General features: G+C 42.5%; 1 protein-coding gene across 12 annotated transcripts in view; it reads left to right on the top strand.

Annotated features, from left to right (window-relative positions):
* The window catches only part of phldb1b (pleckstrin homology-like domain, family B, member 1b), a 136,079-nt gene that overhangs the window by 90,831 nt on the left and 26,668 nt on the right, over positions 1-18,580 (top strand). For 11 of the 12 annotated variants that reach the window (XM_084019912.1, XM_084019917.1, XM_084019916.1 and 8 more), the window contains 2 exons: positions 16,948-17,265; positions 18,213-18,359. In XM_084019912.1, the coding sequence (XP_083876038.1) occupies positions 16,948-17,265; positions 18,213-18,359 (465 nt within the window). The remainder of the gene's footprint in view (positions 1-16,947; positions 17,266-18,212; positions 18,360-18,580) is intronic. The other variant, XM_084019919.1, reaches the window with a different exon arrangement.

An 18,580-nucleotide genomic window follows, 5' to 3' on the forward strand; every position in this document is an offset into this window, starting at 1 on the left:
CAGGTAAACTCACAATCTGATGCAGATCTCTTGATCATTTATATTGTGTGCATACTGAGTGGGATATTTTTCACCATGTAAAAATAAACTTGTCTTCATTTGTCTCACAGCTTCAGTTACAGTTTCCTTCCTGACCAGTTAAAAGCACACATCTCCAGATGTGCTGATTTTGAATGTTTGTGAGAAGCTGAAGGCTTTCCTTAATGTGTTGATGCATTGCTGAAGATTAAACTAGCCAACAGTATATCAAGATAAAGAGCTGCAGCAGTAATATACAATAGTAGTACAATACTTTTACTCCAACTCATTTTTACATACTTTTGAATGCTGACTTTTCCTCGTAGTGGAGTATTTTCACTAGGACTCTCCTTGACTAAAGACATTCTTAGTCAATACCATGTTCTCCTCTCATGTATTTGTTGATTTAATGTATTCAACAAAGAATCAAGCTAAAGCACCACTTTAAAACTTATATTTACCTTATGTGTTGATACGTTTCTTGGAAAATAACTCAAGGCAGTTTGAAAAAAAACCTTGATCTCAATGGACTTTTACCTGGTTAAATAAAGGTTAAATAAAAAATACTGTATTCTAGGGGTGGAACTAAATTCAGGGTTCAGTATGGATTTCTGTTTTGGGCTCACAGTTCAGTACAGCAGGGCTAATAACTAGGGCTGGGTATTGTTTAGAATCTCACGATTCGATTCGATTTCGATTCGCTGGGTCACGATTCGATTCAATATCGATTTGATTCGATATTGATTGAAATGCTTCGATATCGATTCAGTATCAAGTAGAAATACGCAAGTAAGAGTACCAAATCATTTTTTCAAATAATTTATTTAGTTTCATGCCTTATGAACAGCCGTGGTATAACTCATAGCATGATAAAACAGGACACTACTTAAACACTGAACTACAGTGCATGTAACCGCCGCGGAAGCTATGGTAGTAGACAGTAGTAGTGCAGATATACCGTTGAAATGCACATATTTGTTTATCTACTCTTCACATTTATTAAATGTATTTCCTCTTCCTGTTTCCCAGTGCGAGTTGAGATACACAAATATGATCGCATTTGTCAATCGCGGTATTTTATTTTGAAAATTGCTTTTATTTTGAAAATTGGCCAGATTGTCTCGTGTTTCTTTAGCTGTGGCTGCAGACCCTGAATTGGGACACAGCTACTGTGTGATTTACTGCCAGAACTGACGCGTTCGCTCGCGGGACGCGCAAAAAATAGAGCAGACGCCAAAACGATCACTTCACGGCGCGGGACGGCCGCGCCTATTCGCGGCGCTCCGTGTCTGGTGTGAACGACACTATCGCTTAACAGGGGCGCCGAAAGCAAGCGGCTCCGCTACGCGCCTATTCGCGGCGCTTCCACGGCCGGTGTGTACTCACTCCGGTCGCCATATTGTAATGGTTTGGTCTAGTGCGGCCCCCGTCCGTACAGCGCGAATGGTGTCGGCCCCCACTGGCCAGGGGCTTGAATCGATTCAGAAGATTGCTGAATCGATACTGAATTGCGGGGAAAAGAATCCCGATGCATTGCTGAATCGATATTTTTACCCACCCCTACTAATAACGATTATTGTTAAGTAAGTCCCACTGAGACTAGAACATCTCTTTCTAAGGAAGCCCGGCCGTGACGGCAGCAGCCGATGAAATATTGTAGAAGGAGTAGTTGAGCAATGTCGGCACACAGTTTGACTCAAATCATTGTCAGGTGAGCTTCATTAAGCCGAGAGCCACACCAGTCAGTGTGAGATATCAGCGTTTCAAAGAAGAGATCATGACTGCGCCTCGTCAGTTAGCTGATAACAGTGTTAACCTACGGGGAACTCCTTAACAGGATTTCCTTTTGGAGCCTGGAGATATTGGTGTCTGATGACCAGACGGTTTAATGTGATCCAAGCTGTCCCGCCTGGCACCGCTGCGTCCACATGGCCGTCTGACTCACGGCTGTCCTGGCAAACACACTTGGCGTGGTATGAGCTGAGTCGCAGCACGCTTCTCCTGCAGCAGACGGCCGAGCCCGCTACTTCTTTCAGGGCCGGCCTGAGACATAAGCCAACTAAGTGACTGCTTGGGGCCACCTGGTGGAAGGCCTCCTCTCAATGGGGCCCCTGATCAAAATTAGAAGGTGATATGTAATAGGGCCCCTTATTCATACAAAATGGGTTATGATGTGTGAATAGGGCCCCTCAGATATCCCTGGATATGTGATTTGTGATATAAAAAGGCCTCTAAACATAAAAACTCGGCTTATGTCACGATTTCTGTGTGGAGCCCTGGATACGGAATCAATTATGGACTAAACTTTGAATCCAACAGGCCTTTAAAGTAGGTTCATGGTGTGTGGGCAGCTAAACCCAGTGCTATCTGTTCACTATTGCAGGCCCTGCAAGTCAGGACGTGGGCTATGAATCTGAATGCACCAGAATACAGGAAATCACATCTACCAAATTGAGAATTTTCTGCTTTTGGAGGTTGCTAAAGGGGTCACATATTGCTGCACGCGTCTTTATGAAAAACGTCTACGTGAGGCTTTTCATCAGACATTTGGATCTCGTGGAATCGACTCGTGTTTTTTTGTGTAATTTCCCCATGACATATCAGGGTTGGCGCCTGAACCCGTCTGCCCTGCCTCCCCCAGATGGGACTTTATAGGATTTTATTGTGGATTACCATAAAAAAAACATCAAAACCATCAAAAAAAAAAAAAAGTTTATGGTGGTGAATTTTCATTATCGGGATAATCGTAAGTATTGTCACAGGAGAGACTCACTAGAGCATGGTTTAAAAAATAAATGTTTTTATTTATGCAGGGAGATATTATTTATGATCCTCTTATTTAAGTTTATTTGATTGTTTACCCCAAAAAAGAAGACATCTTCTTTGATGCAATAATATTATTTCTTAACAAAATGTAAGGGGATCCAAAGGCTGACAAATGTCTCTTCTGCGTTGCTGGCGTCTTTGCTACTGTCCACCATGATTGGGTCACTGAATACCCTGCACCTTCCAGCAGGACACCACATACGTAAAGCAGCATCTTGTAGAGCAAGACCAGATATATGGAGCTCCTGCAGGACACCAGAGCAGCCCACCTAGGCTGCCAAATATATCCTGCACCCACATTGTCACAGAGCGGCATGCAAACCCACTGCCCAGTAACTTTCTTTGTGCTGCACAGTTGCACAGAGACTAGAGGATCAACCCGTTTGCATGTCGTCATGAGGCTGACTACTGTTACAACCAACAGGCTGGAACAAACAAGACAGTGGACTGTTAATCTGGGGCAGCGATAAATCTGTTTCTCAGCCCAATCATAGGAAAGCTGCTGTAATCCAGTCTTGAGACAGCACCAACAAATATGCCACGTTGGGATTTTCTCCTCTGAAAAACATGTTGCAGATCAGGACCCATCATGCCTGTGTCACAGAGGCAGCGTTGCTTTGATTCCCTCCATCGTATTTAATTAATAATCAGAGGATATTCAGCTGAGGTGGCTCTAGCTTGGAGTGGTTTTGCTCAGAGAATATAACGTGTCCTATCTGCTGTGTTGTGACCTCTCCACTAGAGGGGGTCGTCTGACTGTTTTAAAAACAGAAAAATGTCATAAAGAGAAACAGGATTCAATATGATTTCATTATAACGAGCTGAGTTGCAACATTTGTTTGTGTGAATGTATTTATATGACCATTTATTTCATAATGTAATAATTTATTTAAAATTAGGATCTCCACAGAGCACAGTGAAACACTAAGGACTGTCATACTGCATAGTCATGATTGGAATTGAGCATAAAGAGTCTATTGAAATGAACTGTAATGCCAAAATAATGATTATTTTCATTATTGGTTTTCGTGATAAAATGACTCAGCATTTGTCTGGTAGCGGTCAGAAAATGTGAAAATGATACATATACGTGAAAAGAAAGTTAAGGTCAAAGGCTAAAAATATCACAAGACAATGAAAAGCAGCAAACTCTAGATGTGAATAATGAATTTAAACAATATATTCACCAAAATAGCAGATTTTTTGTAGATCAACTAATCAGATATTTGACTAATAATTTGAGTGGGGGTCTCTGGAAACATCTTTAAAATAATGATTTGTCACCTGCAAGTGTCTCTCAAGTCGGGAAAATATATCCAAGAGAAAGCAAAGTATTATTTGTGGTGCACACCGTTCACAACAATATACAGAGTATGTACATAAACAGACACAGAATGATGCAGTCTGCCACGTTTGCTTGTTTCAAATGTATCAGTCTATTTCAAGTGAAGATCAGGCACAGATACAGTGTAGAGTTCTGCTTGGTATATTAAGTTAGCCCCTTTACTTAGAACCCACCAGCGAGCCACCTCCCACTTGAGGACGTCCCGAAACTTTAGCATCTGTAGCTCCACCCCGTTCACAGAGTCCTCACCTCCTATCACAAGACCTGGTTGGCCTGTTCTCCATCCGTCCCAGAGCAGCACCGCCAGCTGTCAAACCACTTTACAACTCAGGAGGAGCTGTGTGGAAGAGCAACATCTTCAGCTGTGTGTGTGTGTGTGTGTGTGTGTGTGTGTGCGTGTGTCATGGACCGGTATCATGTGCTGAGGGGGGGTCAGAGCAGGGAGCAGGTCGTGGTCTGTCTGCTCGCTCTGGCTCAAGAGAAGCCGGTCCTTCTGAACAGCGTGGCAGCACTCATGAAGGTAACTGATGCTGTTGCTAATATTAACAAAGCTCTGGCAGTTGTTGCTCCCTGACTGGACTTAACTAGAGCGAGGATCTTCCTGTGATGGGGCCTTTGGTTGTCCTCTGGATAATACATGCAGCGTGTGGAAAGGCTTGTGATGCTGCGGTTACAAGCTCTCTGCTGGCTCAGTCACTAACAAAGGGAAGCTTTCAGGCCCTCACACTGCTTCCGTGAGAGACTCTTCAAGTTTCAAGCTCTAGCTTGAGAAATATGGGGAAGGTGAATAGACATAATCTGTAGTGTGTGCAGATTTCAGTTGTGCTGTAAACCTGAGGGGCAGATAGAGAATAATAGATTAATAGAATGTAAAGATTCTTTGCTGGAGAGCTACAGAGCTCAGAAATCCTCTGAAACGCTTTGTTGCACACTTAAAAGGATACTTCCACATTTATGTAATCATGCCAATACGTTTATTTATTGGACAATAAAACAACGGCAATAATTAATAAGGGTCACTAGTCTGCGCTTATTGCAAAGAGGGGTCAAGAGGTCAGGGTCCTGCTTTGGCTTCACTGATGCACTAGATGGACATGGAGCAGAACAGTGGCACGTGGTAATACTGATGATAAATAGCAGAGATTGTTTTAGAGGCAGGAATATGTGTGTGTAGGAAAGAGAATGAGGTTGAACACGTTTGTACATTTCCACAAGAATGCAGTGGGTCGGGACGCGGTATTAATGCTAACGGCCGTATGAGCACAGGTCAGAGCTGTAGCCATGATCTAGCAGTAGGCATTAAGGTATACCAGCTTGGGAACCCCTGAGCAAGCCAGTGGGGTTAAAGCAGGAATACTTGCATGCACTGAAGGTTTGGCTTTGTAAAGAAAGCACAGAGAAGCTCTGATAACAATACACACAGAGGGAGAGAGACTTCATTCTCTGCTCAAGTAGACATTTGGCCACTTCAAGGAAAATAGTAGTTTGCTCCTATATTAATGCTCTGAATACGGAAGTTAGCACCTTTGAGTTAGATAGCTTGTCATGAAATGTTGGTCTGCTAACATGCTAAAGGGTCATTCCGTGCCAACTCAGCCACCCATGTACATGACACCTCTCAGATTTTGCTGAAAAGCAGTGAAAATATGCCTTATGTTACCAAACACAGGAATCTGAAGTTTCAGGTCAATATCTCAAATGGTTTGCCCGTGGCGTCCATTTGAATTTCAAGTGCCACACCCCTTTTTGACACATTGGAATTTCTCATTTCATTTGTTGGCATTTTTGGAGGCCTATAACTTCTGTTCTAATAGTGATAGAAGGATAGAAATTGATCAATTAGTTCATTGTAATGTGTACTACACAATTATTCAGGCATAATCAACCTTTCTTACTGTTTGGGTGAGAGGTGGGTCACCAAAGTCCAATTTATTTTCGACGGCCAAAATTATATTTCACTTTTTGGGTGCTCCTAGCACCATGATGAATGATCATATTTATTCTAAACAGGATTATTTGTTATATTTGGGACCTTTGCTCTTGCCAAAATGAATTTGAAGGGTATGGTACCACTGGTGGGGGTTTTATGGGGGTCCAAAAACCCTCCCGGGCAGAGGTGACTCTTTTGGAACCCCATATTTGGACCCCCAAATGACCACGTGGGCACTTGATGATCCTAATGGGATTTATACCAGATAAAGATACATATTTGTTCTTTCTTTTAATGAAATAAAACCTTTGACTATGAAGCTCCTTAATATGAATTTTATTCGTCAAAATGCACCATTTTGGACTTTTTTTCCAGAAGTCTGGAATGTAGATCAGGGAGAATTTAGTGATGATAAAGCATGAAAATAGTGGAAATAACTTATTATTATGCTCAGTGATGGCAAACAATTAAATATTTAGACTGCTGGCCATTCATTTCCTGAAAATCACAAATTAACCCCTTATCCCCGATGAAAGAGACACGAGGAAACATACAAATTGGAGAGACGTTACGCCTCGGCCAAAACGTTCAGTGGAACACGATCGCATCATTGGTTTATACCAATTTCCAAAAATAAGATACGGATGAAAAGAATATCACAGGATACAATATTCACAGATGTCGATGCAGGACAACAATCGGATTCAGAACACTTGGATACAGAACACCCGGAAGCAGAACACCCGCAGTCAGATCAGCCACAAAACTCCAGCCAGGAAAATGCATTGCCTGTATCTATGATGATGACTGGTTCATTGGAAACGTTGTTGAAGGTTCAGATAAACATGGTGATGTTTTTGTAAAATTCATCTATAGACGCAGTGCTCGCCAATACAAACGCGACCAAAAGGACCATGACAAAATTATGTTACTGTTTCCACAATTTCTTGGATAATAGTTATCCATAGATGAATTTCACAAAAACGTCACCATGTTCATCTGAACGTTCAACAATGTTTCCAATGAACCAGTCATCATCATAGATACAGGCAATGTATTTTCCTGGCTGGAAAATGTAGTTTTGTGGCTGATCTGACTGCGGGTGTTCTGCTTCCGGGTGTTCTGTATCCAAGTGTTCTGAATCTGATTGTTGTCCTGCATCGACATCTGTGAATATTGTATCCTGTGATATTCTTTTCATCCGTATCTTATCTTTGGAAATTGGTATAAAGCAATGATGCGATCGTGTTCCACTGAACGTTTTGGCCGAGGCGTAACGTCTCCACAATTTGTACGTTTCCTCATGTTTTTTAATATTTTCTGCACTAACAAAGAAGAATGTAATGTTCTTAATGTTTTCTTTTGCCCATTGAAACATCTACATTGGTGTCAGAATATGGTTTGCATCAGTGGCCTGCAGACTTGCTTATGCTGCAAGTCGCTTGTCACAGGCAGGTCTCTTTCATCGGGGATAAGGGGTTAATTTGTGATTTTCAGGAAATGAATGGACAGCAGTCTAAATATTTAATTGTTTGCCATCACTGAGCATAATACTAAGTTATTTCCACTATTTTCATGCTTTATCATCACTAAATTCTCCCTGATCTACATTCCAGACTTCTGGGAAAAAAAAGTCCAAAATGGTGCATTTTGACGAATAAAATTAATATTAAGGAGCTTCATAGTCAAAGGTTTTATTTCATTAAAAGAAAGAACAAATATGTATCTTTATCTGGTATAAATCCCATTAGTATCATCAAGTGCCCACGCGGTCATTTGGGGGTCCAAATATGGGGTTCCAAAAGAGTCACCTCTGCCCGGGAGGGTTTTTGGACCCCCATAAAACCCCCACCAGTGGTACCATACCCTTCAAATTCATTTTGGCAAGAGCAAAGGTCCCAAATATAACAAATAATCCTGTTTAGAATAAATGTGATCATTCATCGTGGTGCTAGGAGCACCCAAAAAGTGAAAAATAATTTTGGCCGTCAAAATAAAATTGGACTTTGGTGACCCTACTCTCACCCAAACAGTAAGGAATTTTAATTCTGCCTTAGAATTGTGTAGTACACATTACAATGAACTTACAGAGCAATTTTCAGCCTTCTATCACTATTAGAACAGAAGTTATGGGCCTCCAAAAATGCCAACAAATGAAATGCGAAATTCCAATGTGTCAAAAAGGGGTGTGGCACTTGAAATTCAAATGGACGCCACGGGCAAACCGATTGAGATATTGACCTGAAACGTCAGATTCCCTCGTTTGGTAACATAAGGCATATTTTCACCGCTTTTCAGCAAAATCTGAGAGGTGTCATGTACATGATACCCCGATTTTGGCTGTTTTCACATGGAATGACCCTAAACTAAGATGGTGACATTCGCATGCTGATGTTAGCAATTTGCTCAAAGCTCAACGGCCTCACAGAGCTCCTAGCATGGCTATAGAAGTCTTTTTGATGCATGAGTTAAAGTTTATTTCTGCAGATTGACTAATCAACACCTACTTGCTCACATGGCTCAAATAATCAGTTTAGCTAACCTAGTTGGGCTCAGGCAAGAAAACCACGTCGCTAGGTTTAGGGACAGAGTGTGGTTGTCGTTAACTTGACTGACTGATGAGTCAGGTGACTATCAACATTAATGATTCACGTTGCCAACGACTAACGTGAGGAAATGTCAACATTGACTTTTAGTTTTGCACCAAACACCAACTGCGGTCTCCTGTGTTTGTTTGACTCAACCACCTCAAGTGTGGACTATCTTGCTCTATAAACTACGTCTGTTGCTTTACCCATAATGCTGTGGGTGGGTGTGTCATATACATACACACCCTCACACGCTGAAGGAGCGTCGGTATCGGACGCCAAGGAGACCGGACCAAGCTGATTACTTGGCAGAGAGGACGGGTTGGACTAATGAGATGCTGTTGAAGAGCTGCTGCTATATTGTTATTCCATATACAATAATCAGCTAATGCATGTTCAAAAGCCTTTATTTTAGTTTCATAATAATGAATATATATTGGTTGACTTTGCTATCTGCATGTGTGTTTTTGTAATGAGAAACAAACACTATTGTTGCGGTGGTAACGTGGCTGTGTGCTGACAGCGGGTGTTCTCTCTAATCTTCTCTCACTACAGTCTCACAAACAGGAGCGTTCATTGCTGTACCAATCAGCTGCTATTGACTTACAGTTTCGGGGGGGGGGGGGGGGGGGGTATGTTGATATTTAATCTCATAATTTCTTGTGCACAGCAAATTGTTTAACTTAACAATGCTGATGCAACTGAGTGCAGATCTTGCAGACTGGGTGTTATCTCCATCCTACAACAATAATCGAGCCATAAGCCTGCTTATTATCTCCAACAGTGTTTAGAGAATGGCAAAATGTGACTCCCATCTCAAGCCCTGAATTGCTGTATCAAGTCTTTGAAGTGTTTGACATGATAATTGGAAGCCAGGGCTCACTTGGAGAGGTGCCTCAAGGGTTCGGATCCCAGTTGAAGAGGAAGCTTCAGTGGTTTAAATGCCAGCCACCCCCACTGGGAGCAGCGACTCCATAGTCTCATCTTAAGATCAGTGCCATCAACATAGAGGACCACCAGCTTATTATTCAGCGAGGTTGGCTCGTCCTCCTGCATGGCTTTGATGCGGATGTGTTCCACCGGGGGATGGGAAAAAGCAGCAGCAGAAAATTAAATAGAACTATCTCTTGTGAGGATCATCTGTTTTTTCCCTCCTCTGGGACCTGAACACGATGAAGCCTCCAAGGATCAGAGTCTGATCATGAATGGGGTTTGTTTTGCAGACTGCTACAAGGCCCCTACAGATATATAATGAGAATAAGGCTTTGTTGAACTTTCCCGGTTTACTCTGTGTGTGTGCTGGTGTGAGATTTGTGTTTACGGCTGTGACGTAGGTGAACGCTGCAAAGAAGGATCTGGCTGTATACTTGTACCACTCTGATCAAAGGTACACAAAGGAGGGATGGCCTTGGGGCTGATGGGAAGGAGGAGGGGGAGAGGAGGGAGAAACATTAAAGGGCATGAGAGAAAACAGGAGATATTGACTCTCAGGGGAGAGAGAGAGACATGAGGAAGAGATGCTGACTGCTGGGAGGATGAAAATAAGGAAAGTAAAAGAGTAGTGAGGAGACTACACTGACTAAATGAGGAGAAATTGACGGAGTGAGATGTTTCCTGTCACAGTAGAAAAATGAGAATGAATGAATGGCGTTTCAGACAATGTTGTTTAACATTGTTGCATCCAGTTGACTAAACAAACCTCTGTAATGACTTTAAAGAGACACTATGCAGCTATTCAAAGAGGAAATAAGCAGCAACATAGCATAATATTCATCTTAAACATTCAATGTTGAATTCCCTATTGCACATACTCCAGCCTCATTTGGTCTGGTATGACCAGTAGCCTACAGTGGCTAATGTTAGCTAATATTCCAAACCTTATTCCACATTCCCACTGCATGGCTCTACTCAACTCAACACCCATCAGCCTAATGTGTGGCTAATACCTGGCATTCTCTTGGTACCACTTTGGTTGAGGCTCCCAGTGAGCTGAGTGGATATTAGGGCCCGACCGATATTGATTTTTGAGTGCCGATGCCGATTATTTTCAGAGAAAAATTACGATAACGATTTAATCGGCCGATTATTAAAAAAAAAAAAAAAAAAAAAAAAAGCATATAAAACTTATTTTTTGATACCTTAAATATACTTTAAACACTTTTGACGAATATGTGAATTGAATGCAGAACCTTTGAGTGTTTTAGAATACATTTACAGTCAAAAATGAGTGCAAATACAGCCTTATCTTATTGTCAATAAAATAAAAATAAAAAGATCTTTAAAAAATGAGTGCAGGAACTTATTTTTATTGGTAACATAGTTCTAACAAAGTAGTACAGGACAGTACAGGAAGAAGAACTATTTTGTAACTATACGCAACATCTTTGAAAACAAATAATAATAATAATATAAAATAACTGTATAGGAACGAGGTAACATGTTGTGTGGGGCAAGCAGCATATTAACATTTTGCACAACAATCTTTTGACATAAAGTGCAGGAAAGCATAAAGCATTTTCCATCTGCAAGGCTTATACATAAATATACCTTATTTACAAATTATGCATTTATAATAAGCTACCGCAATCAAATGTAAAATAAATAAATAAATAAATAACTCCCAATGTGCTGCGCTCGTGAGCAGTGACTAACACGTGCACACTGAGCAGTATGGTCTCACCGTTAGAGTCTACAGTATAACAAATTAACATGGCCTCGGACCTAAAGAAAAACAGGCACAACATGCTCAAACAACGCGTCTTGTGTACATTGGTGAGGTGAGCGCGCAGCTGCCTGAGCGAGCGTGCTTTCATGTTGTACGGTAAAATTCAATCTCCTCTTTTTTACTCCCGCTAAAGTTGCTAGTTAGCAAGGCTAGGTTAGCTTTACTGTATTTGAAGGGTAGTGGGGGGTTAGGTGTAAAAAGGACGTTTAAAAGGACCAATTGTTCATTACACAAACTAGTTATAAACTTACCGTGGGGGGAAACTCTGCTCGGTTTATCCAATGAGCTCAGCACATTCAAGCTACATGCGCTCCGGTGTTGTGTCCAAAAATGAGTGCGGTGGGTGAGACTGAGAGCCTTTCTTAAGTAGAAGGGAGTAGGAGCGCACTCTGCTGGATACTAAGCACAATAACATTTAAAAAAAAAAAAAATCGGTTGTAATCGGCGTCTTTTGGCAGATGTTGATTATTTTCAAAAAGGCTATAATCGGCCGATTAAATCGGCAGGCCGATGAATCGGTCGGGCCCTAGTGGATATGAGGTGAAAACACTGAAGACCACTCATTGGTCACTCCATTCACACTTGTGTGTCATAGGCCGAAACAACCCCAATCTTTTTTAAATAGCTAATCTACTGTCAATAACAGCTCTTATTCATGTATTCACTCAGCACAGATTTTACACTAAACCCTACACTACACCATAAACTACACCCTACACTAGATCCTCCACTACACCCTACACTACACCCTACACTAGACCCTACACTACACCCTACACTAGACCCTACACTAGACCCTACACTACACCATAAACTACACCATAAACTACATCCTACACTAGATCCTCCACTACACCCTACACTAGACCCTACACTACACCATAAACTACACCCTACACTACACCATAAACTACACCCTACACTAGATCCTCCACTACACCCTACACTACACCCTACACTAGACCCTACACTACACCGTACACTACACCCTAAACTACACTGTACACTAGACCCTACACTAGACCCTACACTAGACCGTACACTACACCCTACACTACACTGTACACTAGACCCTACACTACACCCTACACTACACCCTACACTACACCCTACACTAGACCCTACACTAGACCCTTCACTACACCCTACACTAGGCCCTACACTACACCCTACACTAGACCCTACACTACACCATAAACTACACCATAAACTACACCCTACACTAGATCCTCCACTACACCCTACACTAGACCCTACACTAGACCCTTCACTACACCCTACACTAGGCCCTTCACTACACCCTACACTAGACCCTACACTAGACCCTACACTACACCATAAACTACACCATAAACTACACCCTACACTAGATCCTCCACTACACCCTACACTACACCCTACACCAGACCCTACACTACACCATAAACTACACCCTACACTACACCATAAACTACACCCTACACTAGATCCTCCACTACACCCTACACTAGACCCTACACTACACCGTACACTACACCCTAAACTACACTGTACACTAGACCCTACACTAGACCCTATACTAGACCGTACACTACACCCTACACTACACTGTACACTAGACCCTACACTACACCCTACACTACACCCTACACTAGACCCTACACTAGACCCTTCACTACACCCTACACTAGGCCCTACACTACACCCTACATTAGACCCTACACTGACACTACACTAGACCCTACACTACACCCTACATTCTCTTTGCACAGAGAATGACAGTTTCACCTTCAGCGTTGGCTTCACTTTTCAGAATGCAAGGTTGGCGTCTTGGTGGCTTAAAACGAGACGTCCTCCATGCAGTACTCTATTGTCAGGGAGCACAGATTCGATTTTATTTTCGAGAATAGAGTTTCACATGGATGCAAGTTTGTGATGTGATCTTCATGCATGCAGTTGTAGTCCTATGGCCTACATATTAGTGTCATATCTGCACTACTCTGTTGCATGAGGTTGGCCTTTTATTTATTAATGGATCAGTTGTATTAAATACATAGTCTTTTCGGTTGATTCTCCTGAGCAACATTAATGCCCCCTTGGAATAGTGCAAGTTTGTGTATTCATTTGGAATTTTATTTCCACCTGAACAGTAGTTTGCTGATCTTTTGGCATGGTCGAGCCCTGTTTGGAAATAAACCAGCAGCAGTAGCAGCTTGATCTGTCTTTATTAAACCCAGTTGTCTCTGAGAGCCACCCACTAGGTGAGACGTGGAGGGGAGGAATGTGTGAACTGGTGTCTGGGGGTGGATGCACGCTGGAGCTGGAGAACTCTGGGAACCAGGCATTCCTCCATAAACCTGCGGTTGTCTAGAAGTGCTTACTTTCTGTGTTTAGCAGATATGGATAAACTCAGGTTTATATGTGTGGATCACATTGTTGGTGGTTTCAGACTGCAGGGCTCATAGAGGCTGTTTCTACTGTTCCATGTGTTATTGTTATACAAGAAACAAAAAACAAAACAATTAGTTACAGACAGACAGACATTATCAATCAATCGTCATTTTCAGATCAGCATCCTTCACACCAAAACAGTGTATTAGTGAAGATGAGGTGGACTGTGCTTTCCTCAAACGTATGGCATCACACATCTTTTTTTGAATGATGTAGAATTTAAAACATAGCAACATTTTTCACTTCTCTACCATGATACTTAGCTAGATATTAAAGAGTATCCCGATCATTGAAATTCACCACGTGAATCATTTGAAAAAATGACATAGAAACTATAATCTATGTATTGATTATTATACATAATATTGCTGAATGGATTTACCCCTACAGTTTCAGGGTTTGAATGTGATTTTTTACATGATTATTGTTTCAGTATTTAAGTGTCTTTGGTCTGACAGTTTGCCCTCAACAGGAGATAAGTGAGTGTTGCTGTGGAGCTCTGTTATTATCATGAGGACGGGGGTTTGTTGTCGTGGGGGTGTCATGGCGGGGGGCAGCCTCTTTAAAGGACACTATTTGTTCATCTGTCTTTTCACCCAACGGTCTTGGCCTCACTTCAAGGTTTGAGCTGGAACTTGTCACAGTGTCCATCATGAGAGTGAGTAAAGCCTGATTTTAATTCTTTATTCCAGAGTCCTAGTGGATGTTTGATTCAGAATTTAGGGTTACGGTTGGGAAACCAATTTTTGTAGACTAAAAAAAGGAAAAGAAGCTATTTGCTATATTATGGGAACTATTTCTGTGTCATTGCATTTAACTGTTGTGGAATGATGTTGTTCAATCTGAAACCTCAGCATTTCTGGGACAGGGAAGCTTAGCATCTTAAAAAGGTTTGGATCGACACTTCCTAGCCAGCTCAAAGGGTGTGCCTGTGGCAGCATCGACCTGTGAACGTAAACACTCCTCTATGTCTGGCTTTGAAACAACCCAAATGAGAAAAGATTCACACAAATATCTCAGCATTTAGTTGATTGAGACACAATTTGAGCATAGCCTGTGTTTTTGTCAGGTGTCCAATTAGATGCTGCGTCAGTTTGAGTTATGTTGAGATCGAACACCTGTAATGGTATGAAATGTGTCTGTGATCCTGCTAGTCATTCATCACACAGGCCTGGTGGCTTGAAGGCTGTCTGGCAATTAAATGAGACATGACAGCGCCCTCTTTCAACCAGCTCAGACAGGAGTCACAGCGCTGAGAGGTCTGATCTGTGCAGATGTTCAAGCAGATGTTGAGTGGGCTCATGAGTAGTTTTACACCTGCCAGTAGATGTTTGAAGTTTGACTCTTTTCTTTATGCAGCACTGTTTTCATGGCCAAAGGGCCCGTCTGCTCCCACCCACTCACTTAAAACAGATTATAGATTGAACCTGATCCCAGGCTGTAGCTCCTAATCCTGCAGATGCCGTGTTTGTTCACCAGTGTTCACTAGTGTGTTCACTGGTGTTAACTGGTGTTCATTAGTGTGTTCACTAGTGTTCACTGGTGTTCAGTAGTGTTCATTAGTGTGTTCACTGGTGTTCATTAGTGTGTTCACTGGTGTTCAGTAGTGTTCACTAGTGTGTTCACTGGTGTTCAGTAGTGTTCACTAGTGTGTTCACTGGTGTTCACTAGTGTTCATTAGTGTGTTCACTGGTGTTCAGTAGTGTTCATTAGTGTGTTCACTGGTGTTCATTAGTGTGTTCACTGGTGTTCACTAGTGTTCACTAGTGTGTTCACTGGTGTTCACTAGTGTTCATTAGTGTGTTCACTGGTGTTCACTAGTGTTCACTAGTGTTCGTTAGTGTGTTCACTAGTGTTCACTAATGTTCGTTAGTGTGTTCACTAGTGTGTTCACTGGTGAACACCAGTGAAAAATCGATGAGTAATCGTATTAAATAATCATGATCTCAATATTGACCAAAATAATCGGGATCATGATTTTTGCCATAACCATGCAGACCAGATTTGACTGCACTGCATGTGTTGTACCCCGTTTATATGACGTGTGACTTGGAGACGCTGTGTCTGCAGCAGAGGGCTACAGCAGCTGACATTTAGAGTTCAGAGGCCATCCTGTTGGCCAGGTCTGCCAGGGCCCCCATGGGTGGCCTGACCCATCATGGTGACAGCTGGACAACCTGTCACATAGTCTGACCCCCATGCAGCACTGGAGGGAGAGGACGATGTGGGCTGCTGCGTTGCACTTCTTATAGTCTTGGGTCAGATCCCCAGATGGGGTTTCATACTGACAATAATGTTAGGGTGGTCATCGTCTCTCATCAGTCTGGGTCGTTTCAGCTCAGTTAATAGAATATTTTGGAGATAACATCTTTCAATCTGGCTGAGATAGTTTGAAATAATAATTTTGATTTGAAGATTTGATGAAGATTTGAATCCATGTGTCAGGGTGCTTTCACACTTAACTAGTGAGGTCCGTCAATCAAACTCTGTTGCTGCACCTGAGACCACTTGGAAAGGTGGACTCACTTCCAAGTGGACTCTGGTATAGATTGTTTGTGGTGTGAGAGAAGATGCACCAGCCAGCTGGTTTTATCCTACCAGATGAGTGATTGTACCATGATTTCAAAAACAAAACTACCAGTCAATCCTTCTGCTGATGAATGAAACGTGTCCAGGAAGTGATCTTATAGATCTGTAATTAAGGTCATATGAAAGCACACAGTTATTTCCCCTGATTTAGAGGTCTGTTAGCTGTTAAATGTCTGCAACATGAGTCCAAGTCATCGAGCAGTGAGCAACAATGCTAATCATTCTTAAATCATGTGTTATTCAAATAACAAAGTACACACATAGGATGCATAGAAGTGCTGCATGAACAGCAGGACTTTATTTACAGGATGACAACCAGCGAGTTACCTGTCAGTCTGTTCAACTTCCTGTTTGCTCGACTGGTTCATTGTAGAAGGTCAGTGGAAACATGAACCTGAGCACAACTAAAAAGGAACAATATATAATTTTCCCCCCAAACAAAGGTTCAGCTGTACGTCCATGGTGTGAGAGTGATCATGTGTCTGTTTGTCCACAGGAGAGACAGCGACTCGAGACCATCCTCAACCTCTGTGCCGAGTACAACAAAGGAGAGAGTGCCAGCCTGGACCCCCTGGGCTCGGGGAGGGCAGGGTTCCCCGGGGGGCTGGCGGACGGCTCGGGACAGAGACCGTCCATGGAGAACGTCCACGGAGGGAACCCGTCCTCGGCAGCGCTGCGTCTGCTGCAGAGACAGAGAGAGAGCGATGAGGAGAACCTGAAAGAGGAGTGTAGTAGCACAGAGAGCACTCATCAGGAGGTGAGGACGTCTCCGGCTCTCAGCACAGCATCAGCACTGCACAATGGAGACAGACAGGTCAGAGGGGATGCTTGTGTCCCGACACAGACACTCTGCATGCCACTGTGGAACCAGCATGTGCACCCTAGATGGCTACATCACTTCTTCTTAAAGTGAGCTCCAACCAGGGACGGACTGGGACCAAAAATCGGCCCTAGCATTTTGACTCACACCGTCCTGCCACAAAAGATCACAAATAGCCGGTCTGTCAGAAAAATAAACAGGGATATTTTTGACTCAAGTGTTTTGGGCCAGCTCAATGTCAATTGAAAAAACAATGGGCCGCCGATCTAGGCCTACCACTTTTATGGGGTGGTTCATACACCGGACCAAAAAAAAGTGTAGGCGGTCGGCCCAGAACGCACGTCAGCCCACTGGGAAAATGCCCGGTTTGCCCGGTGGCCATTTAGTGCTTAACGCTTTTACTTCTGCCGCATTCACACTTTAAATGTCATCAGAATCAGAAAGGAATTTATTGCCAAATAAGTTTTCACATATGAGGAATTTGCCTTGGTCTTCAGTGCGCACAATATTTACAAACGATAAACAATAAAGCAAGTACTGCAGTCAGGAACATACGTAAAAGTAAAAAATAAAAAATAGAATAAAAAGAGACACTCTATGTACATATTGATGGCCGAAAAGTAAAACCTCCTATCTGCAGGATTTTCTGATTTCACTTTGGATGATGAGAAGAAGGAAGGTTAACAATACCTAGTCTGTATTGTTAACATATAATATAGTTATATAGTTCAAAACAGTGTATTATGCATTGGGTATCCTTAACAAATAGCATTCTGCAAGAGAAAACATTTAGAAAATGTTTCAGATAGGAGGTTTTGCGTTTGGTCCATCGATATATATCTGTATATAATAAGTCATAGGTCAGTCAGACGTGAAGCCTGCTTCATGTCTTCACCTTTGCTGAAAGCCCGACCTTTGACCTGTCCTCCGTCTCGCTGCAGCACGAGGACTCACCAGGTTCCGGCGGCGCCGGGCGTCTGGAGCTGGGTTACCTGGAGGACGAGCGGGTTCGTGTTCTCTCTCGGATCGATGAACTGAAGAGCCGCCTGACAGAGTTGGAGCAGCAGCTGCAGGAGTCCAAACAAGAGGTAGTGCAGACAAACGGTGATGTCTTCAGTCTGAACCCAGGCTGGACTCAAGAAACACACCTACGCTCTGATTGAACTAACACTTCTCTTTTTTGTCAGGGTATGTTCTTTTCTTTTTAATTGAAAATAATAAGAATGAATATTAATTATATTAAAGTGGCTGTAAGATCTGAGATAGGTTGCTTCTAGCGGCCTCTTTGGCGCTGCTGACTGACGGAAAA

The sequence above is a fragment of the Eutrigla gurnardus genome, assembly GCF_963514095.1.
Source record: "Eutrigla gurnardus genome assembly, chromosome: 10".
Classification (NCBI taxonomy): Eukaryota; Metazoa; Chordata; class Actinopteri; order Perciformes; family Triglidae; genus Eutrigla; species Eutrigla gurnardus.